General features: G+C 32.3%; 2 protein-coding genes and 1 long non-coding RNA gene across 9 annotated transcripts in view; 1 reads left to right on the top strand and 2 right to left on the bottom strand.

Moving 5' to 3' along the window:
• Nucleotides 1-3,512: 3,512 nt before the first annotated feature.
• LOC124643768 (transmembrane protein 183) lies at nucleotides 3,513-11,196 on the bottom strand. Of its 3 annotated transcripts, none has more exons than XM_047182847.1 (4): nucleotides 10,945-11,196; nucleotides 9,593-9,681; nucleotides 8,310-8,974; nucleotides 3,513-7,499 (listed from the first exon to the last, which is right to left on the bottom strand). In XM_047182847.1, the coding sequence occupies exons 3-4, from the start codon at nucleotides 8,913-8,915 to the stop codon at nucleotides 7,209-7,211; spliced, it is 897 nt and encodes a 298-aa protein (XP_047038803.1). In that variant the 5' UTR covers nucleotides 8,916-8,974; nucleotides 9,593-9,681; nucleotides 10,945-11,196; the 3' UTR covers nucleotides 3,513-7,208. The 3 variants fall into 3 exon arrangements, with proteins under 3 accessions (XP_047038803.1, XP_047038802.1, XP_047038801.1); XM_047182846.1 differs by lacking the exon at nucleotides 9,593-9,681 and having other exon boundaries at nucleotides 3,513-6,788; nucleotides 7,364-7,499; XM_047182845.1 differs by lacking the exon at nucleotides 9,593-9,681.
• Nucleotides 11,197-13,157: 1,961 nt separating this feature from the next.
• LOC124643609 (fasciclin-3) overlaps nucleotides 13,158-24,733 on the bottom strand; it is a 209,795-nt gene continuing 198,219 nt past the window's right edge. The window contains exons 11-14 of one of the 5 annotated variants that reach the window (XM_047182613.1): nucleotides 19,043-19,079; nucleotides 18,333-18,383; nucleotides 17,084-17,222; nucleotides 13,158-16,369 (exon numbers count right to left, since the gene is read on the bottom strand). In XM_047182613.1, the coding sequence (XP_047038569.1) occupies nucleotides 16,223-16,369; nucleotides 17,084-17,222; nucleotides 18,333-18,383; nucleotides 19,043-19,079 (374 nt within the window). In that variant the 3' untranslated portion in view covers nucleotides 13,158-16,222. Of the gene's footprint in view, nucleotides 16,370-17,083; nucleotides 17,223-18,332; nucleotides 18,384-19,042; nucleotides 19,080-20,535; nucleotides 22,672-24,733 lie in introns of those variants that run through there. The other 4 variants (XM_047182614.1, XM_047182615.1, XM_047182616.1 and 1 more) reach the window with 4 other exon arrangements.
• Nucleotides 22,624-23,034, top strand: LOC124643612. The gene is made up of 2 exons (XR_006985958.1): nucleotides 22,624-22,753; nucleotides 22,864-23,034. It is a non-coding gene; the product is annotated as an uncharacterized LOC124643612 (long non-coding RNA).

Here is a 24,733-nt window from a genome sequence, read left to right as displayed (position 1 = left end):
CGTTGTCCTGACAACGTCTATCTACGATAAAAATAAATCTTCAATTAACAAGTACTTCTCTATTTAAATATCCGTGTACAAAAATATTTTTATTATTATTACTTACATAAATTACTTAACTACGTGATTAAAAATAACGTTAATAAACGTTACGTATTTTAACTAAAATGTCGTAGATAGTGGCTTTATTATTAAAAAAATATTTTTCATTCAAGAAATGCAATTGTTTTATTTTTTCCTAACGCTTGTGTACGCAACTGTACCATATTAATAAATATACTAACCTTCCAAGTTAAGAACGTTTCTTAGACATATGGCACGGCCGCTTTTTTGTAGCTATCCGAACTTGGTCGGATTATGTAGGTTTTCGATGCTCCGTCAGTATTATAATTGTCTTTCTTTAATTACTGAATTTAATGACATGAAATTTTGCAAGTGAATAGTTGAATGATTAAACTAATTATTGGCATACATTTTACCATGCAATTCCTTTAGAACGTCGTGATATTCGACTGCTTTGTAAACAGTGATCTATTCATGGTAAAATATCCTATAACTTTTTAATTACTAACGGAACATCATTGATACTTGGCAACATGTTGGAGACACTTACAAGGTTTGTGTAAACGTGAAAATCTAGACCCCAAACTGCATACTTTAAGAACTAAGACCTAATAAGTGTATTTTACGTTTATATTTTTATCTTTTAAACCCTACGACTTTTTCTAAATCTGTTTTTTAAACAAATATAAACAAATTCAAAACAACGTATGTAAAAATCTACAGCTCTCTATGTAAGCGCTTTATATGAAAACTAGCTAATGGCCAAACGTTCGCGTAGCGGAAACTTGAATTTCTCCGAAGTTTATGCATGCACTGATTTCATTCATACATAATCAATTATACACAAATAGGTACACACTAATTTTCGGACACATCTCTTTTCTTCTAAAGTCTATGGATTAAAAAAAGTTCCGCCAGGACAACGTTCGCCAACGTTCGCCCAGCGGAATCTGTTTTTGGTGAATTTCTCCACAATGGCTGCATACACAAATTTTTATTTACCATACACAATTATAGGACGTCTTACACTAATTATCTGCATAATTAAAATCTTTAAATTCAACAACATTCCGCTGCGCGAACGTACACCTGCAATTTTGCAAAATCAACATTTTTAAGTGATTCTATTAAAAACTCCTCAAATAAATTTAAAACAACCTGGAGAATTATAAATAATGAAACGGGCAAATCAGTGAACCATGAAAATAAGTTAGAAATTCTACTGAACGACAAACTTGTCAGTAATGCGGCTAATGTAGCCAAAGCTTTTAATGAGTTCTTTGCGTACATACCTGTAACCACGACTCGGTCCTTAAATTCATCTTCAACTGACGCTGAACAGCTTATGCGTGCTAGTGTGCCTCAATGTAATTCTTTGTTTAGTTTTGAGCACGTTACTCCAATGGATGTAATTAATATTTAAAACTCTTAAATTAAAAAATACGGGTGGTTTTTGGGACATTTCCATCAAACTATTAGGTAATATAATTGACGTCATTGCTCCTTACCTTGCTATCACATTCAACAAGTACATTGACGCTGGTGTTTTTAAGGGTCAATTCCCACTGAAAGAGCAGCGGCCGGTAGTGGCCGTAAGAGCAAGTGACTGAATTCGAGCGCGGCCCTTGCACTCACTTGTTCTTACGGCCGCTGCTCATTCAGTGGGAATTGACCCTATCAGGCAATAAGTCAGACATTAGTAATTTTAGACCTATTTCTATCTTGCCTGCCTTTAGTAAAATTTTTGAAAAGTTGATACTCAAGCAGGGGCCCGATTCTCCTAAGTTAATAATGTCAAAATCGAATAGAAATCGAATCGCAATATGATCGCAATAGCAGTTTTAACCATATCGGTCATTCTGCTACTAATAAAAGACCAATCGTATTCGATTGACATTTGATTGGTGTGCGATTGGTCTGCTATTTTGGTGATTTTGGTCAATACGGTAGTTTGCTGTACAATCATTTTGCAATCGTAAATCATTTGCAGACAAAATGATTCATTATTGAATAACAGAAAAGGATAAAAACGTTTATTTCAAAGAAAAAATAGCGGAATGCCACATACGTTTCAATCGTAATCGAGTCGGGATTGGATATCAGTCGAATCGAGTCGAACATGAATCGTATATTGCTTAAGTAAAATTAGGAGAATCGGGCCCCAGTTGCTACGATATTTCAATTTAAATAGCCTCCTTCATACAGAACAATTTGGCTTTACCAAAGGTCGTTCTACCATAGATGCTGGTGTTGCACTTTTGAAACATATTTATAACGCATGGGAAAAATTCTCAAAATGCCATTGGATCTTTGGCGACCTTTCCAAAGCTTTTGATTGCGTCCATCAGAATACACTTTTACGCAAATTATGCTTTTACGGAGTCCAAAACGGAGCTCTCAGCGTAATAGAATCGTATTTACAACATAGATTGCAATGTATGGATGTAAATGGTGCTAAATCATCAGGCCTTCCAGTTCAGCTAGGCGTGCCACAAGGCTCTGTATTAGGTCCATTCTTATTCTTAGTATACATCAATGATCTGCCTTACCACCTCAATAATATCTGCGACGTTGTATTATTTGCAGATCTCTAATTTTCAAAGTTGACAGAAATAGAGAGCAAAAATGTGCGAGGGGGGCGATGGCTGATCCTCGCGTTATGCTCGTGAACGGGTGCTGCTTGTGGTGCCAGGTCGTCTTACTGACTATGTAAGTAGTATTATATAATTTTGAAAACTCTTTTCATATACTTCTTTTTTCTGGCCTAGCGGTCCAATTTACCTACTTGATTCATTACTTACCCATGTTGTACATTACACAGGGTTGCAATAGAATATCACATGAAGGTGGGCACTCCCTCATATACTATTATAAAATTAAAATTTCTTTTCACATCAAATTTATTCAATGCTTGAGTTAGACAAATTACGTAGGGTGAGTGCTAGCTAGCATGTGGTGGATTTTATAAATCATTTTTAAATGTAATTATATTTTATGACAATATTGCGTATTGCATACTGCAATATAGTCACTGTACTTAGTTGAAAGGTTCTTTTAACCTACAGACAGACATGTGTTGCTGGGGAGTTTATTGCGCCACTTCTTCTTCCCAGCAAAAACACATAGGAAGTGGTGAAGGGTGGGCGTTTTGGGGCCTGTCTTTTGTAGTTTTTTTTGACGTTCGAAAAGTGCTGTTTTGCGGCCAAGTTTGAATAAATGAGTTTTGATTTTGATTTTCTCCGATGCACAGATGTATCAATCACTAACCTCCAGACTCTGGGCTACTTTGTGAAAGTTCTTAAAACTCACAAAGGTATGTCAAACCCGATACCTTTGCACAGAAGTCGCTTTACTGACCATTGTATGAATAGTAGCAAAAATCTCGTACCTATATGAAAAGCTAGAATTCGGAGTAGGGAGAGGTTTTAAAAATGAGATAAATAACAAAATAACAGTAAAATATATATATTTATGATCATATCACATAACGCTTGACAATAAATTAATTAATTCAGTTGTTTTTGGATCGTTTCTAAAATTACAAACGTTTTTGTAAAACTTGTGATTTGAGTACCAACAGACTGCAAACTTTTAGTCGGCCGATAGTTTGTTTGGGCTCACAAATCTGTATGAAGATGAATGGTAGTACGCACATTACAAAGATCAGGTATTTAGCCAGTATCAGACCGACTGAAAACTTTGATTGGAATCAAGATTTCTTTAAAGAACATTTGGCAACTATCGGTCGACTGTTTAGTATGCAGTGTGTTATTTTAAATGACCTTAAAATAAAACAGAAGCAATATTAGACACGAAAAAATATAAAAAAAACAATCGTTCTTGGCGCAGTCGGGTAAAAAAAATACAAGTTCACTTGTAACTTTTTATAGTTATTTTCTTTGAAAAATAAAAAGCTTGAATCTGTCTATTTCCATACATATGTATCATAACTATTTATATGTATTTACACTCCCTATCTTCTTAAATATTCGTGAGTACATACATTTAATGTTGAATTCTACACACACATAATACTCATATTTTGATCAAATGTTATTTTAAGAAAAATATATTTGAATACACAATCTAGTTTTGTTGCTGTCTGTATCTACATTAAGGTAGTTTCAATGGTTACTGATAACGTGTCAATTAGTTATCTGATAGTTAATGCTATCTGCCAGATAAAGGTGCTCATAATTTCTGCCAGATATTGCTACCCGTGAAACCAAAGTTACCAAAACTAAAGTATATCATATCGTTTATTGCATTCCATAATGTACATTATGCGAAAAATATAAAATAATAGAGGAGTAACTGTCAGATATGTCACTGATATGCTATCGGAGACTTTATCAGTAACTTGTGAAACTAGCCATAAAAAGAATAGGCTTCTTTTGAAATGGACAGAAATGTGTTAAAACAGTTATATTTATGACAATATCTGTAAACCTCCTGTAAACACACACCTTACGTTTTCTAAATAATTTAAATCCATTCAATTTATAGCCCAGTCAATTTAGATACTTGAAATAAAAAAATAATCGCACCGGCACAGATCTGAGTTTTGGTGGAAACTTTCGAATATGAAATGAATATGAAAAATGTTGCTTATTTCACGGATAATTTAATAAATAATCTGCAAATTATGTATTCAACATACTTGATAAAATTTATCATTTTCGAAAAAACGAAAAACTAATAATCTAAAACCTTGATAACTCACTCTGGATCAACGAGGACTTTTAATATTTTATTTACAATGGTGAACCTAAGATCTCCACCGAAATTCATATATGTACGAATTAATGTTATTCGGGCACTATTTTTATGTCTTCATTGACTAGGCTATTACCCAACTTTAAAAAAAAAACACCCTATAATTTTAGGCCTTTCTATCAAGGACTGATCAAATCAGAACATTATATTTTATCCCCAAATTCTTACTTTTACTTCAAGTCAGACTGAATTTTTTACATCAATTTATACATACTTAGAGAGAATATTATATATTATCAGACTTAGTTTACTTCATATCAGACCAGATTACTACATATTTATATTAAGTAAAATATGTACGATCAACGTCAAAAGTAGCTGAATAAATCAACATTCATCAAATGTGCCTAACAACGTTCATCATCATGTCCCGAGCTTTTTCCCAACTATGTTGGGGTCGACTTCCAGTCTAACCGGATGCAGCTGAGTACCAGTGTGCCACAAGGAGCGACTGCTTATCTGACCTTCTCAACCCAGTTACCCGGGCAACCTAATATACCTTGGTATTCTTAAAAACACAAACGCCAAAATGTACTTAACATTATAAACTTCAAAAAAAGTACATGAATACTCTGTTAAGTTATCGATGACACAATGTTTGGCAGTTTTGAAAATTTAGATTTGTTTAGCCCCTTTTGAATCCGACTGTACCATTAGAAATCTTATTTTTTTTACATTTATGTATTTTGTTTTCCTACAACATTCAGAATTACTAACTTTTACGTGATTTACGGTGAGTTACACCATTTAACTTGAACGATAACGGAACCATTTTCAGTAGTCGAATTGTCGATGTGACCAATGGTCGGCAAGTATACTATAATATAATGGTGTAATTATAGGTCTTAGTATCAATTTCTACCACATTCAGAATAACTGACTTTTACGTGATTTTGTGTAACTATTGTCTATGAGAAATAAGTTGTGCTAACATTCACAAAAATATTGAATTATATTTATGCTTATTTTTTCTATATTGAACACCAAAAGTATTATTATACATTTTGCAATTCGCTCCAAATAACTTTGCAATTATGAAGTTAGCCATTTGCCTCAAGCATGTGCAGTAGTGTTTTGTTCATATTTTTTAACCATTGTAAAATCAATAGTAGCCAACTTCGGAAAATCAAAGATTCCCGATAATATACAAATGTACAAAAAGTCAAAATTGCAAAGTTAATTGGCAGGAACTGTACTTTAGTAATATGTAAGTATATTATGTACATACAATAGCAAGTGACTTTTAGATATTATATCCTTCAGACAGAAAAATATACATACATACTGGATAGTAAGCTCAAATAGACTACCAAATCCAAAAATGATTGATTGTTCAAAATAATTGGAATTATCTGAATACAATAAACAAAAAATGCTACATCTGTATGTAACTTCCTTCTTTTTTAAAGTCTTTTAACTTGTGTAAAACATAAAAAAACGAATTTCCTGCTACCAGTAAAAATATCCCACAAGAGTGCAGCACTGTGACTGACACGAATGTATCTCGTAGTGTACTCTAGCTAGCAAACAGTAACACATTGTGTACGAACATTTGTAAAATGTCCGCGAAACTGCAACTACCGTGTGAACACATGCTAGCTGTGGACTAACTCCGTAGTGTACACATTTTTGTAATAATTTTGATGTTGTAATCTTGCCATTGAAGATGTATTTTTTTAGGAGATAACTCGTAATACGAAAATTGAACTAAAATACGACATACATAATCCCAATTATTTCAAACATCCTAACCAACAAAACCAAAAAATGAATCCTCTAATTCCTTATACCCACTCAAGAAATATCATCATCAAAGAAATTATTTCTCAACAACGGTGGCTCCTGCCTCGGTACAAAGTTACCAGTGTGTGGGTACTGCGGGTGCCACCAGTCACAGACCAGGGCCCCCACAACTGCATCTAAAATAACTTCTCTCTCCGGTACTATACCTTTGATCGTGTACCTTGAACTATTATATATTAACATTTGAATAAAAGAAACCAAATGTAAGCAACATCTGTGATGAGAAATTCCTTCTTTTTTGAAGTCGGTTGCAATAGTTTTAATTCAATTGCTTTAATCTTAATGAATAATTAAAATGGTAGCAGGAAATATAAAAATTAAATGTTTTTTTTGTATATATATTTTACATAATATTGTAAGAATTTTTGGAGAAAACAAAGGTACCAAAAATTATTTGCGAACATTTCTAAAATGTCCGCAAAATGGCAACTTTTCTTAGCAAATTGGTAGAATCCCGCCATTTTTTCAAAATACTTTTATGTAGTTAACAGAGTTATAATTCCAATTATTTTAAACTAAACAATCATTAAAACCACAAAATGAATCCCCTATACTCCTTGCACCACTCAAGAAATATCATCATCAAAGAAATTATTTCTCAACAACGGTGGCTCCTGCCTCGGTACAAAGTTACCAGTGTGTGGGTACTGCGGGTGCCACCAGTCACAGACCAGGGCCCCCACAACTGCATCTAAAATAACTTCTCTCTCCGGTACTATACCTTTGACCGTGTACCTTGAACTGTTGAATCCTAAGTGGAGTCTATGGTGACGGTACCCTTGGGAAAGTACCATGCTGACTGTAGACAGTGTCATCCCCATTAGTGGTGGTACCTCGTGGAAACTCTTGCAGGTTACCTGGAATGTTGAGATGCTTGATTACTGATACTGGTTTTAACTGACTTTAAAAAAACCGGCCAAGTGCGAGTCGGACTTGCGCACGAAGGGTTCCGTGCAATTATTTATAAAACGGAGAAAAAAATCACGTTTGTTGTATGGGAGCCCCCCAAAATATTCATTTAATTCTAGTTTTCAGTATTTGTTGTTATAGCGCCAACAAAAATTCATCATCTGTGAAAATTTGAGCTCTATAACTATCACGGTTCATGAGATACAGCCTGGTGACAGACTGACGGACAGACAGAGGAGCGAAAACAATAGGGTCCCTAAAAACTGTTTTATGGAGGGCATGCTTATGTAGGTATTGTAATATTTAAGTAAAATGACCCGTATGTAATGCGCACATAGGAATATTTTTTTTTACTGTCACACTAATAACAAGTTTGTCTTCATTGAAATGGGATTAGTAATCATTTCAATGTTTCCATGTCACAGTTGTGTTAAATAATTTTAAATATAACTAGCTGCCGCAAGCGGTTTCGCCCGAGTGCCATGAAAACTCCGAGTGCCACGGAAAATCCACGTAATGGGAGAAAAAGTTTAGCTTTCCTATATAAATAAAGACTGAGATATTTTAATTGGTTCCTACAATTATCGCATACGAACAAAACATCTCTTTAGCTTTATAATACTAATACAGATATTTCAACATTCAAGACAGTTCGCTAGTGAAAAAATGCTCTTAACTGCGCCAGCCCTAAAAAAAGTTGAAAAAAATCGCAATTATTGCCTTTGGGCTACTATAAAAACAAACTTTAAAATACATACCAGTAAAACCTGAGTCCCTTCTTCCGGATTAGCATCGATCCGTCCCAGCTCTTCAATAAAATCTTTGTCCGTACTGGGCAATTGCAACTGTGGCTTCTTCAGTTTAAAATACACATTCCAGTAAGTTAAACCCTTGCAAAACCAGACATTCACACAAACACGGCTGACCAATTGATGTGGTTTCACATCATGACGGACGATCTTACGGATGAAGTGGTCATGAGTATGGTATAAGGCCCTTATAACTGTTTGACGGAGCCCATAGGTCTTGTAACTATCCATTCTCAACTTCTCAGGTAGGTACGGACTTTTTTCACAATATCTTTTATACTGTAGCATCCAAAACGCCTTGTTTCTTGTCACTGCGTACGCCGACTTATTAATTCTTGCAAAAGCCCCTATACTTTCAGGTTTAATGTACTTTGAAATTAAGTAGAATAAGATTTCAGGGTACTCTATACCCGGTCGGTCATCTATGGGTGTTTCTTCTGGTTTCTTTTTCTTCTTGTAGACGAACTTCTTGGTTCCATCTTCTGCTATTTCTTCGGTTAGTACATCTGTGTCTTCGCCGATGTCTGCCCAAGATAGTTCCATGGTGGGATTCATGACTTTCCGAACTTCACGGATTGGTTTTCTTGCGTTTGCTGAATCGTTGAGAGTGAAATCTGGAATAGATATGAATTTTTTTACTTAGTTGTTGTACAATGTTGATTACTAACATAACATACTAATGGTCCCGAACGTGCTAACATTTGGTTTGGAGACCTTTATTGAGTTATAAAATTATAATGAAAAGTGGTATTAATATATAGTTACATTAGTATATGAGAGTGACTGGTTATTAGTGATCGATATTTGAACACGTGATTGTATTCATGATTACAAACAACATTCCCAAAGTACCTAACTTATTTTTTATTATAATCGGGAGGTGAGTGCTAGCAGTTTTAGACAGCTGTCATGCTATTGTGATTAATCTAATGACAATAAAAAAAAAGTTTCTTTGGGAAAATGGTTTGTAATCATGAGTAGGTACAGTCACGTCTTCAAGTATCGGTCACTAATTACCAGTCACCCTTTATGAATGTTTATTTACATAACAGGGCTTACAAAGAACTACACTAATTATATTAACCGTCTATATGTGCTTCAGTTTGGCTGTGAGTAGGTTACCATTTCAAATATCAAGCATTTTTTAGAAATTAAAAGAAACGGAAACTACTTATCAAAGTTATGATATGATTCTACACATACAAGCCTGAAAGTCTGACAACCGGTCTTACCTTATAAATAGGTAGCGGAAGTCAGAAGGCTGTTGTCTGCAGTAATTTCAATATTCAGTCTTCCCTTTAGACTGGAAGCTGACCCCAACCTAGTTGGGAAAAGGCTCAGCTGATAAAGTAGTTTTTAAGAGTCACAACTTAATGCCAGAAATTATATTGAAAAGTAAGTTGATTCAAGTCATGTTGTGCGGAAAGTGATGAGTATGAACGTGGTGACTGAAGAAACGATGGATAGATCGTGTGAGTTGATATGGTAAGAAATAATGTTACTTGTGAGATGACGGCAGATAGAAGAGTATGGAAGGAGAAAACATGCTGCGCCGACCACAAATAAAAATTGGGATAAGGGCAGGAGGATGATGATGATGATGTGGTTGATTCAAGGCAAAATAATAACAAGTGATTTATGCTATAAGCAACAAATATTTTTTAAATATTGTTGTGTAACTTCTTGAAGAGCAATGTGCAGTTTATAGGTTCCATTTTTATGTGTTTTTAATATTAACATTATGGATGTGTTCTACAAAACATATACCAAGATTAGGTTTTTTTCTCGGAACATCTTTGGCAGTCGTTACAAGTAGTTAGAAGCAAGAAAGTCTGAAAGCCAGTCTTACTAAGTGGTATTGGGTTGCCCGGGTAACTGGGTTGCGGAGGTCTGACAGGTAGTCGCTCTTTGTAAAACACTGGTACTCAGATGCATCCGGTTAGACTGGAAGCCGACACCAGCATAGATGGAAAAAGATAGGCAGATGATGATGATGTATGCATACATGCATTTAAGACTATTGAATTAAATAATAGTTTAAGAATTAACATTGGTTATTGAAACTTGACAATATCTGTATGAATGAATGAGCAAGGGATGGCTAACTATTTAGGGAAAGAAATTCTTTAACTAGTGCATGACCCTCAACCTTGTTTGAACAGCCTAATAGACATATGAGGAACTTAACTGCAATACTGTCTATATTCTTGTTCAAATTCAGAGCATTGTTTACCTATTTAGGTTTTTTATTTATTCATCACTTTTATAGATAGATCCTTAGAAATAAAAACAATATCAAAATCAGTTCAGCCAAACTTAATGATGAATGATGATTGAGCACAAACATACATAAGTATGGGTCAAAGTGAGACCCTCCTTTTTTAGAAGTCGCTTCATAAACTGTGCAACCCACAAAATAATTATCATGCCTAAACTAAAGACTACTTAAACTATAGAGAATTCTAGAATAGGTACCTAAAAAAAGCTGCAAAAATATACTTTTCTAGAAAGAAAAATAAAACGATAAAAAAAGCAATATGATGTCTGAAAATCCTACATTATATTTAAATAGCATATAACTTACCTTGTAATACATTTCTTCTGCCTTTCTTCCTCGACATGATGAAAAAAAACAATGTTTTTTTAAACTAAATCAATTCTTTAGTTTTTCAAATTCACATGACCTTTTTAGATTACTGTTGCTATGTAACACTTCACAAATCACGATTGTAATGATATCATGATCATAATTAGGTGTTTTTTGGTATTTTTAGACTTTAAAATCAATTATTTACGAATTTCTCAAGTTTTGAAATCGTCCTTCTTGTATTTGACAAGATAAACTGTCAGAATGTGATCGATAAAAATAGGGTGGCTATTGCTTATTAATATTTCTACCATTATTCGGAGTTTACATAAAATTAAATAAAAATCTGTGATACTTTAAAACAAATACAGAACTTTACTTCTCCATTAAATCTATACTAATAAAATAAAGAGGAAAGTTAAGGGCTCTGAAACTGTCGCACCGATTTGAAAAAAATCTTCAACTAAAAGAGAGCTACACTTTTCCTGAGTAACATAGGACATAGGCTATATTTTATCCAGTTACGGACAGTATTTCCTCAAAAATTTTACAAGAAGAATAAGTAATAGAATAGAATATGAATAGAATAGAATAGAGTAGAATAGAATAAACGTTTATTGTAATAATTTTTTTCAGATTTCAGAGGTAGAGATAAATCCAAATGGGACCCGGGGCTAACAAACTTGATCATTCAAACATAGTTGGGAAAAGGCTGAGCAGATTCCAACTTATAAAATTCACCATATCGGAAAACTACCATGGACCTATAATTTTATGTTAGTAACACTTATTTTGTGGTCTTCCCTGATATATGGGGAGAATAAAAAAGGGAACAAATATAATGACCACCATAAAATGCTTTGATACCCTAAGTTTTGCAACCAGAAATATCTACTGAACACCAGAAAAATAAAGTCTAAAAATGTAATAGTACCAGCTATTTTAGTCACGACTTCACTTTAAATTGTATTCGACCACCAAATTTAGTAAATGATCACCAACTCTTGACGACCAAATTAATGTATTATTTTTGCCTAAATAAGTCACTGTGATTGCCATAAAATGTAGGCTTATTACCAAATAAAGTATTATGATGCCATATTAAGTTATGTGTCCGGCTTGCAATGCATGCGTGAGTGTCAGTATGACGAGTGACAGGGGAAAATGGAAGAAAATGACATATTGCGCCGACGCCAAGTACAATTGGGAACAGGGCAGGAGAAAGAAGAAGAAGAATGTGTTTCTCAATACACTCTTATCGCACTGTTTAGAGGCATGCAATAGACAATTTTCCACGCTAGTGCAGGAAAAGGGTCCCCAAAATGTTATTACATTTATTTTATCAGGCCGAACTTATTTTTTGGAGTCAGTTTACTTAAACAGGATAGCAAGATGTAAAAACTTTTTTGATGATCATTTACTACTTTTGGTGATCATTTACTACTTTTGGGATAACAATGATTTTTTTGGACTCATTTTGCTTAAATAGGATAGCAGAATTTAAAAACTTTGGTTATAATCTTACTTTAAAATGGTGGTTTAATTTTGGTGATCATTTACTATTTTTGGCTTACGCATGATTTATTTTGGAGTAATTTCACTTAAATAGGATAGCAAAGTGTTAAAACTTTGGTGATAGTTTTACATTAAAATGCGAGTTTCATTTTGGTGATCATTTACTATTTTTGTCTGCTGTTTGTTACTATATCTGGTGATCAGTTAAACATAAGCCAATAAAAAATAGGCATATCTGATCGATTGTTTATTCTGATATAGTGAATCATTATTGTAATCAGAATCGGAAATGGTATAAATAGATGCAATGTAACAGGAGTACTTAATGTATAAACATATTTGTTTAAAACTAGCTGTATTCCCGCGGTTTCACTCGCGTACCCTGGAAATTACTGCCTGTACCAGAATGAAGCATAGCCTATGTTACTCGGGAAAAGTGTAGCTTTCCATCAGTGAAAGTATTTTTATTCCGAGTACAATTTAGGTTACAAACAAATATAAAAAAGTACCTCTTTATTATATTAGTATAGATGATTTACGATTTTTTATTAGTACGATGAGTACATAAGGTACAATTTTTTTTAATGACGGCCATTGACAAAGTAATTACTAACTTGTACCAAAATTAACTTTCCCGCTAACTTTGACTTGAAAGAGATTAGCTCAGGTAAATTAAGCAAAATAAAACAAATATAAAAATGACACATTTTTATTTAAAAATACAAGGTAAAGGTAATAAGTACACGAAAAAGCTTTAATAAATACAAATTGTTTGATATTTCGACGTTCCTTTGTGTAGCAGATGCTCGAGGCAGCCTTTCATATATTTTACAAAAGATTATATTATATTTCTGACACTTTGAAATGCGTATTTTCTTAAAAACCTTGAAGGCACGGTTTGATACATAATTACACATTAAAAAAGACAGTTAAAAATAAATACCGACAATTTGAGAACTGGGTATATTTTTAATGAAATCGGTTGATCGGTCTAGTTGTAAAAATACAAGCTATTAGAATTTTTTATTTTGTTCATTTTACGCATAAAAAGTGTCAAAAACATATCAAAATTAAAACTAAATCTAGCGTCATAGAGAATCGTTTAAACTAAGCACCTATTTATAGCACTGTAAAACTTAAACTTAGTTACAAAAATAAAATATATTTGTTTAATTAAAAATTAATATCTGGACGGATCGTAAATTATATAAGCTTTGTAAGGTGGAAATAGTAAATAATAATAGTTAGCAATAGTTTAGCACAGAACCGGGGATTGTCCTTGGGTACATTTCCATAGTGTATACAGGGATAATCGTCGGTTTTGTTCACCACATAATTAAAGTTGTCTCAAAAGGGCTTCAGCGTGCTTAATAGAAATTACATTGTTTAAACTTGATTAAACCTTTTTTCTAAAACGGCCCCAAAAATGCTATTTGTCTCTCTATGGCATTGCAGCTCTCAAATGGGTGAACCGATTTGGGAGCGTTTTTTTTAAGCTTCGTTTTTGTAATCTGCTTGCTCAAACTTGCAGTTTTATTTATTTCTGACTCCAAAGAGCACGACTTGATATTAGCTAAAAAAGGTTTAATATTATATTAGCATTTCCACCTCACTTTTTCTCTGCACATCTTGACTTGTCTATTACAAAACTAGGTAAAATAAATTCTTTTTGTACCCTAAATAACTGTAGCATGCCATATTATTACACCATGGTTTTAATGGTTGAAACATTTCCAGAAATAAGACCCCAAAATTCACGTTGTAATTGGAAATTGGAAGAAATAGTGTACATAATGAATTCTCAAATATTTAGTGCCATTAAATTCACACAACACCAAGGTATCCACCAATACAGTAACTTACTTCGAATAGTAGGGAAGAAATTATGAAACCAGGGCCCACTTCTATAGTAAATTGGTACAAATAAGGAGCTGTCTTTTAAACAAAGTATCTGCGAGATAATATTTAGATGCAGTTCTTTTTCATCAACATTTTTAGTAAATACTGAAAATAAAAATGCGTAAATTATACGTACATACAGAAGCCACGATACAAAATTTCAAACAACGCCATCTAGTAACACGCATCAGAACTACATGTACTAATTGTTGCTACTAGATGGCGTTATAAGTTGAAGGTTGAAAGGTGTTGAAAAGTTTCTCAACACTTATAAAAGTTAGTTTTGTGCAGTTTTTCTGGCAGTGAATATGTTATGTTTATGGATAACACAGAATATATTGGACAGATACACTGATAAAAACATCTATTATATTAAACTTACACTAATAATATATTTTGTACGTAAAAATAGCTGCAAAAGGCAGTATACACAAGCGCTGGTTTTATATATTGGCGAAAAGTTCTTTTAAAATTAATAATGTTTATATCTTTCTTATACATAGGCATATTAAAGATGGTAATTATGATTATAAATTGTTAGCTTTTCATCTTTCATTTTTAAGTAATTAGTTTGTGACATCTGACAGAACTTTAGCGCCAAAATATAAACAAACAAATATACAAAATAATAATATCAATTGAAGCACACACGTTTACACCTTATTGTAATTAATTAAATAGTTTGCGAGATTACTTTTACTCCATATAAATTGACTTTTATAGTTTAGGAGTTCGTAAAAATGGAATATAAGATTACAAAAATTATTAGTACCTAACCATATAGCATAAATCGACAAAATCTATACGTATGTATATATAAAAGCCAGTATTTTTATATAAATGATGGTAAAATTGAAACATTTTGGTAGAATACGGTACAATTTGGTAGAATCTAATACGTTTTTCTCCTAAACTATAAAGTCAAAAGTTCTATACTTAAAAACAACTTAATATCTATTACAAAAGTAACTTTGTTTCTTACAATTTAAACGAAAAAGTAATAAATATATTCTTTTTAATTTGTTTCGGTGGATTATTCCAATACTAGAATATTAATATGTATTTTTTGTGATGTTTTCTTTTAATTTTGAATATAATATGTGTATTTAAAGTAGCTAAAAATAGCTTTTATAATAAATTTCAATGATATATGTTTTTTCACGAAACTTACATTTGCGGTAAATTCTGAATAAATATGACGCAGTTATTTTACGAAAAAATATTACAATTTCAATATTCTTCAAAATATGGTTTCTATTTTCATAATAAACGTAAGTATACCCTCACTGGATAAATGGGTAGTTTTTGGTTGCCATAACCAAAGATTATAAATGTGTGTTCTAAATATATGTGCAGAAAATAATTTAGAGTGTATTTAAATATTCCGAATTACAGATTATTCAGTTTTCTTGCCGACACTCCAAACTTAATATAGGTAACTAAAAATATCTCAAATTGTAAAATTACTAACCACTGATAGTCAATTTTCAAATTACATAAATAATCATTATAATTAAATAAAACGGTTACTTTTACCATAACTATTTTTTGGTTAACGTAACCAGATTTTTCCTTTATAGCTGTCATAAGTTCATAGTAGCAACCATAGGTAGCGTAGCAACCATTTTCTACAGAAGTGTGTGGTCGTCGTAACCTAGTATATTTTTCTTCATGAATTTTAGTTGTCATAAGTTGTAGCAACCGTATGTAGCATAGCAACCACAGTTAGCATAGCAACCATTACAAAAGTATGTGTAACTTAGTAATCCTAGTATATTTTGTCTTCATATTTTTTTCTGTCATAAGTTGTAGTAACCATAGGTAGCGTAGCGTAGCAACCATTATGTGTGGTTGTGGCAACCTAGTTGGTGTCCTTGTTGTCCTTAGGTTGGTCTGTGTAGACGATTTCTGCGTACTCCGTGGAGGGTGGGGGTGGTTTCTCCGTGGAGGTTTGTTCGCCGAGTGCTAGTTCTGCGTATACCACGCCCTTTTTGTCGTCTGAGAGAGGCTGTGAGGAGATAAAATGGTGATTAGTAACGCTATCAACAATAAGCAGTTTTAGAATGGAAGCTTAGGGTGAAATTATTTTGCAGAAATAAAAATATTAATAGTCTTAAGGGAAGTCCATAATGGTCATCAAGTGTTACTGTTATAATATTTATAATTTTCACTGATCGTATTTGTTACAGCACAAAATATTGAAAATTTCTGGAGTAGGTATTACATTTTAGCGGAAATTAGACATATGGATAGATGTTTGTTCCTCTTACACTCAAAACTGCTGGATTTTATTTATTTCTAAAGAAGGCTTACAGACTAATAACATCATTTAAATACCAACTATAGGGTAAACTTTTTGCTAATAACAAGCCCCCAGAAATTAAGTTAATGAAACTAAGCAGTAATATAGCAGTAATATACATATATTTTATTATTAACTTATTTGTGTATTTCAGTACATATATGTAGGTTTATGTTTCTTAATAGTTTTTCGGATTTGTTTGCACCTACCAACACTTTCTCTCCGCCACCCAAAGGTAGACTGGTAGAGAACGCCTTAGGCGTTATGTCCGCCATTGTACTGTATGTGCAAGAAGTATTAAATAAATAAATATAGCTTATTCCTCAGAATAACCTGTTACCCATCTATGTCCGGGATATATTTTTTCTCTTGGAACGCGGGCGAAAGTTAGTCATCATAGATGTTATTCCTCAAGCTCACCTTATCCTCAGTATCAACAGTCTGCGCCTCAGTAGCCTGCACCTTATCCTTAGCTCTCGGCAGCACCGCTCTCACTCGCGCACTGAGCCCCGCCAGCCGCGAGCGCTCCCGTCCACCCACCGCGCTCTCTGTGTCGCTACTAACGGAATACATGTGTTTAATGGTTGCTGGTAACCGAATGCTGCGGCAGTGATGGTTGCTGGCAACCGAGCGATATAGTAGTGATGGTTGCTGAATGGTCTATTTGTGTGGAGTTGGTTGTTAATGGTTGCCGGTAACCTTTTGCTATGAGTGAATGAAATGTGATTGTGGTTTTCTTCTAGGATTTACATTTGTGGATGATTGCTAATAACTGCTACTGTTGATAGAATTTTGTGTTTTATTTATTTTAACTACACTTAATGAGTAGTTAATGATGACCGGCAGCCTTTGAGTACGGATGGGATCTAATATGTAAATATACCTAATCAAGTTATAATGAAAATACAGTTGTTGAACGAAAATTCTACTTTGGTTGGTTGCCAGCAACCTACCACCAAATACATGACCAATAGTACTATTATTATTGGTTAAAAGTGAATAAATGATAAATATGTTCCTTTATACACCCATGACCAGCCAAATGTTATATTAGTACCTAAATATAATTAGTAAAAACACACATCAAGTATGTATATTCAGTGAAAAGCTGAGCATAGATAGGTACAACAAAAAACATAGAGCAAGTTGATCTAAATCCGTGACAGATCTAGAATGTTTTTCACAAAAATAGCTCATAGAAATTCGAAAATTTTTACAATATTCCGTGTTGAAATCTCTAATGGTCGTTTACTATGAACAAAAAGGTGATTTAGTGATAAATCGTTTGTTTCTGCTGATTTTTTAAGAAAATTTACGGTGCCTATAACCACTAGATTTTATTTTTGCTCTATGTTTCATTATTGCTAAGTTTAGACAATGACACCACACAACACACCTTCTACCTTCAGTAGGTAGGTATATAAGTAAAAGGTGATATTTCTGATTTTAGCAGTATTTTATTTTTAAATTATCATTATTACCTTTAGATACCTAAGTGCTTACTCAAATGAAGGTATATTTTATGTTCATTCAATTAAGAATATCAGGCAGCTGTGTCCTTTTTTTTTTGTCACTGTATAAACTTAGTCTAAATATTTATAAGATTAAACTAAAATACCGTAATATAGTGGTGTATTCAAGCAAAGCTAGTTACAACTGTTAGACGTACGTTCTAGGAAGCGTGTTGCCAGATTCTAAAAGCACATCCCCGGCCGGCGTCCTTGCGGGAAAAAATATTATTGTATATGGCAACAATTTGGAAAAAATACCCTTAAGTACATATTATTTTTAGGAGGAACCTAAAAATATTGTTATGGTTATAAACACTGGAGTATGGAAATTAATATAATTTCAAGGAAAAATTATTAAAAAAACAGTGTTAATACATTCGTCACAAAAGTTTACTTAAACATTATAATTAAAATAATTTGTTATTTTTAACAGAGAAAATATATCAAGAAATATTATAATTAAAACATTAGGGATATGATTAAACACTTCACGAATGCATTAACAACATAAAAGACCCGTTTAAGTAAAAAAATATTCAACAAACATTGAATTGACCAGAACACATATAAAACCAAAATGAAGTCAGTCTGAACAAATTAAAAAAATTGCCCTCAATTTTTTTGCTTAATTTTAATTATTAAAGGATCAAGAAAAATGTCACATTTTCAAGGAAACAACATTTTTATTGGTTATTTTTTATTTTTTGATTATAAAAATCCTTTCTTGTATCTCGTAAATTCAATGCCTTAAAAATTTATACAAAATTATATGTATAAGTTACAGTAGAATATATTACAGAACATTTACAAAGTTATATTTAAGTTCACCCATAAATACATAAATTAATAAAAAAATGGCAACACTTACGATTCTCCCGAGCTTTTCGTGTTGTCTCGTCTCCTTCCTAATATTAAAAAAAAACAATTAATTTCAATTCACAACTTTATTAAGCATCTCTGGAGATAATAATATTCCACAGTGCGCTTTTGTCTAGAAGATTCAGAACCTATCTGTCTATCATTTTCCCAATTACATTAGGGTCGGCAGCTGATGCAGTTGGGTATCAGTGACTGACTAAGCAATGCCTATTTAAATTCATCTGGCTAGCTCTTCCCCTACCATGTTGGGGACGGCTTCCAGTCTAACCGGATGCAGCTGAGAACCAGTGTGCCACATGGAGCAACTATATCTGACCTCCTCAATCCAGTTACTCGGGCAACCCAATACCCCTTGGTAAGACTAGTTGTCAGACCTACTGGCATCTGACTACCCGTAACGACTGCCAAAGATGTTCAAATGACAGCAAATAATAATATGTAGGTCTAAATATTCCTCCAATATGTTTTTTCGTAAGTTAAATTTAGCCTTTTCTCATGTAAAAACACACAACAAATTCGATAATATATGACAATCTGATTAATGAAATTGTCGAATTGAAACGCTTCGCTCGTTCACAAATTGGCATGCGTATAACGTAATGTAATTCCTTTGACCCTACCTTTTTAACATAATTAAAATAGACCCTTAAGTTTATTTCGATTCGGAATTCTATTACAGTGATGTTAAAATAAATTGGAAGCGTTGGAATTACTGTGTATTGCTATAAACGATCCATCTGCTCTTTTTAGATTAGATATTGAGACAATTTATATGAAGCTAATGTAAAAATTCAGTCTTCAATCACAATAAAACGGATCGGATGTTATTGTTATTGTTAATAAATATATGTGAAAAATATGCAACTCAACACCACCTAACATATAATGTGAAGAAAACGGAAGTCATGATATTTATATAAGTATAAAAAAGGCCCTGATGTACTTCTACCGATAAGCTTATGTGGAACCGTGCTTAAAATTGTTACGAAGTTTAAATATCTGGGACATATTGTAACAGAAAACTTGATGGATGATGACGATATGGAACGGCAGAGGCGCAGTATAGCCTGTAGAAGTAACATGCTAGCCAGGCGTTTCTACCACTGCTCTAAACAGGTGAAGGTGACGCTGTTCAAGGCATACTGTCAGTCAGTTTTAGCAGCCATAGTTTATCAAACCAAGTTTTTACCTATTTATTTTTTTGTGAACTTTTAAACGATAAAATAAAACAATATAATTCTTATTTAATAAATACTTTATATTCAATAATATTTCGTCATAACGTTTACTCGTAGACATTGATAGTGATTACACTAAACTATTAATTTTTATAAAAAAACATTACACAAGACATGACAAAAACATACTTTTCTATCTTTAATTTTCCTTAAAAATTAAGAAAGAAGTTGAAAAAAGAGAAAAAAAAATAGTAAAAAATTATAAAAAAATACTTTTTGTCATGTCAAATGTTTTTTTTTTTAGTAAACAGTTCGGCAGATATTAAAGAAGGTATAAGCTTAGAAATAATTTGAGCTTATTGATTTAAAAGACGCAATGTTTTGGCAAAAGTGCAAAAATGGCAGTGTCTTATGTTTTTTTTAATCATTTTATTACTAATTGACCTTATTTCTGTAATGGGGCGCTAATTAAAAGTACGATAAAAACTAAATTGGTACAAAAATAAATTCTTAATTATATATTTAATTACAAATACTTAAAAATCACAATCATGGTGACTTATGCAACTAAACTTAGAAAAAAATGTTAAAAATTATTACTGTACCAATTGTACAGTATTTTTGTCAAAGTTTTAAAGGATTTTGTTTACTATAAAAGATTAAAACGTAAAGTTTTTTTTTTTATGTCAAAAAGTGTTTTTATTAGATTCAAAGATTTTAAAATGTACCAATTGTAAAAATAAAGCTAATTGAAAGTGGATTAAAAACTTATTTTAATGAAAATATTTGTTTTACTACATAATATATACAAAATATTAATATGGTGGTACGAACACATGTTAAACTTAAATATAGAGTGGAGACACCAATTGTCGGCCATGTACAATAAATCATTAAATTATAAATTAAGTATACTTTTGAGTCAAGTCTAGGTTTTTTCAAAAATGATCTTTTTCTTTATAGACTTCAGGTCTTTTGATTTATAATATGTTATGAGTACTTGACGAAAATTGGTAACTCCACCTAACTTAAAACTATATGAAATCATTCGAAAGGTAAATAAAACCTACTTCAAATAAACATTATTTTTCAAAATTATTATTTTACTACACAAAAAGCTATAAGTTACAATAAGTCTCAAAAATTTTCAATTTTGGAATTTTACAAAAAAAACAGTCGTGCTCAAAAATTTTGTATTTTTTACTATTTTTATTTAAAAATGCCTTAAAGTTACGCGTTGGGATTTCGTTGTTACACAAGTACATTTCGAAAAACTTGCTTTTTTGAGATTCTTATGAGTACATGTAACTACATAAAAACTTTTTTTATTTATTACCGCTGTGTTGCAATCGAGAGAAAAAGAAATAATTTATTACTCGTATCAGAAAAACCAAAATTTCTCTTGATCTTTTCGGTGACAATTAATATAAAATCATACAGCATTTTTTCCAAGATTTTTTTTCTTTTTCTCTCGATTGCAACGACAAAATCCTGCTAGATTAGAGAGACAGGTATACATTTAACTATGTAAAATCTTTCGTCAAATTACAAATCAATTATTCTATTTTCTTTGCTTAGAGCGCATTCAAAAGTCACTTGTTAATCTATGGTTAATTTTAAGTATAAAAAAGAAATTCTTCCAGTCAATTATTCGTCAGTCGATTTATTATTATTCGGAATGTTATTCTGTTATAAAGTCAACAATTTCATAAGTTATAAACTTTTAAGTAAACTTAAAAAAGTTATTTCTGAATGCGCTCAGATCGTTCCTAATAATCTCTTTTTAATATTTAAGAATTTTACTTTCAAAAATTGCGTAGGTACATATTAATTTAAATACAATATTATTAATAATAAGTAACAATGTTAAACACGTCTGGCACTAAACGACACAATTATTAAACGTTGAGTCCAAAATTATTAATTGTCACTTCGAAAGATCGATTTTTCTAGATGTTTTTATCATTGGTGGAACTTGGCCCTTTCTAACTAAAAAAATCTACATGTATAACTCAGTATTTTGAATTAAAAAATAAATATTTCATAGATTTTCAACAATGACAACTTACACTAAGTTTAAATAGAATTTTATTTCGAGTTAATATTACATTCAGATAACTGTACATTCTTAAAACATCTATGAAATACTAAAACGACAAAAAAATACAATATTACGTTTGGCAAGATACACTAAAGAAAAAAAAACATTTGTCAAAAAAACCCGCCAAGTTCCACCGTTAAGTGACATTGACATTTGTGACAGCTAAACTTACGCTTTAAACAGCGGTGTCCGGTTTTTTTTCGGGATGTTTGGTATCACCATTGCTGATGTAATCGCCGTGGTCGTGTGATGGGTTTTCTGAGCCCTTGATGTCGTCATGGGGTGGCAGAGGAGCCTCAGAATCGGCCCCGTCAGGGATGTCGGTGCGGTGGGATCGGCCTGTGTCAATAGATTAAGCGATCAAGAACTTGGCTCGGTTTTTGCTTGTTAAAAGCTGTGCCGTGTGCGTTTTCAAAGTGTGGTGAGTGAGTTGTGTTATTGGGCCTTATGCTTATTATGGTGATCTTAGTTTTTTTTTTGGGCGTGTTGAAATGTTAGTTATGGATTAATTTTGTTTTTTGTGAATTACAGGTGCCAGCTATAATCCTGACCAGTCTTTTTGGTGTCCCACTGCAGGGTACAGACCTCTTCTTATACAGAGAAGGAATTTACTTATTTTTATTCATTCTTCACACGTTTTTCTTGTAGTGTTGTGTGATGTTGTATTGAATTTTGATAAATAAATGACTCTATTAGGTAAAAGGTCTCAGTGTAATGATAAAAAAAATAAGTTTTTTTTTTTTCAGAAAAAAAAATAATTTGAAAATTAAAGTCACCAGAGATACGTATGAACCCAGAAAAAAAACGCGCCCTAAAAACCATGTAAGGTATTAATTTCAATGTAACACTCCAATAAGATACCGATTTTAAGTTAAAAAAGGAATCAGAAATAAGCCAAAGGCCCAAAATAACTAACTACAGAAAATATGTGAGGATACCTTTACTAAAAATTCTTCCACCACCATTTTTAATGACCTCGCTACCATAGTGAAAATTCATAAAAAAAACATGTTTAATTTATATAAAATCATGCATAAAAAATCTTTTAATTCATGCTTTTTTAGTTCAAAGTAAAATAGTCATTCACATGCGGCAAACGGTTATTTCAGAAAAATCATGCATTTTTTTTTTTTTTCTAATAATTTTATCGTTCTTGATCGCTCAAAATATTGATATATGCTTCATAACTTAATTTAACACTTATATTCACTACAAAATAAAGCGGTTCACTGCCAAAAATTGCACTTTTTCATTAAATTTTCATTAAAAAACTACGTACAGCCAAACATTTTTATTAAAAACAAAAATATTTTTTAGTAAAAAAAGAAACTTGGGCGATAAACGATGTTTTTTCAACCCGTGCGAGCCTCAAACAGTTAGTGTGGATTGTGATTTTTTCTATTTTTTACTACTTTTTTCTATTTTTTTCAACTTTACCTATCGACCAACAGCCCGTGAGCCTGTCAGAGATATTGCAGATTAATATATATTTATTTGTAAAGGGAAAAAGGAATTACGCATGCCTAATGTTTTTGCAAAAAAGCGATTGTAAAAAGCATGGTAAAAATCACAATGCAATGGAAATATCAATAAAAAGAACAAATAATAAATATAGTAGGAGTAAAAAAATAACTTTTATTGATATTTAAATTCTAAGTTTGGCGAAAAATATTAAAAATGAGGGAAATATGTTGTTTCAAGGCTCCTGGACTAGACATACAAACAGATATGACGTCACAAATAAACTAAGAATCGTCAACATTCATGGAGCAAATTAATTAAAAAAAATATTCTAATGAGTTACAATAAAGTACAGTATAGATATTGCATCTCACAATGAGAAAAAAACATCTATATCTATACGTAACTTGATGATTATAAAGTTAGGAATCTAGCTGCGCAGTAGACCATTTTTTCACTAAAAAATCTACTGCGCAGTCAAACAGCTAACTTTAGATTTGACAAGTCACGTCACCAGCGTTTCCAATGTTCGATCTATCTATTAATTTCCTAACTAGAGATAGAATTTTGACAGCCCCATACAATCATCCTTCGAGCCTTTTCCCAATTATGTTGGGGTCGGCGTCCAGTCTAACCGGATTCAGCTGAGTACCAGTGCTTTACAAGGCGCTCCTTGTAAAGCACTGCCCTATCTGACCTCCTCAACCCTGTTACCCAGGCAACCCGATACCCCTTAGTTAGACTGGTGTTAGACTTACTGGCTTCTGACTACCCGTAACGACTGCCAAATTCCTATCTCTGGTAAGCAAATTTTGAGACAAATCGAATATTGGTAATAACCATAAGATGACAATTAAAAAAAATGCATGTTTCAATTATAAATGCAAAACAATGCTTTACATGCAAAACAGATATCAGAAAATTTTGACACATTCACAAA

Source organism: Helicoverpa zea, chromosome 28, assembly GCF_022581195.2.
Source record: "Helicoverpa zea isolate HzStark_Cry1AcR chromosome 28, ilHelZeax1.1, whole genome shotgun sequence".
Taxonomy (NCBI): domain Eukaryota; kingdom Metazoa; phylum Arthropoda; class Insecta; order Lepidoptera; family Noctuidae; genus Helicoverpa; species Helicoverpa zea.
The sequence above is the reverse complement of the archived record's forward strand: the minus strand, read 5'-3'. Positions and strand labels throughout refer to the sequence as shown.

Excerpts from the sequence above, each read along its gene's own strand:
- LOC124643768 (XM_047182845.1), bottom strand. The coding sequence starts at position 10,981 with ATGTCGAGGAAGAAAGGCAGAAGAAATGTATTACAAG. Across the intron at positions 8,975-10,944 it reads CAGAAGAAATGTATTACAAG|ATTTCACTCTCAACGATTCA; the intron begins GTAAGTTATATG and ends TATCTATTCCAG. Across the intron at positions 7,500-8,309 it reads AAGGGACTCAGGTTTTACTG|GTAACCTGCAAGAGTTTCCA; the intron begins GTATGTATTTTA and ends TCAACATTCCAG.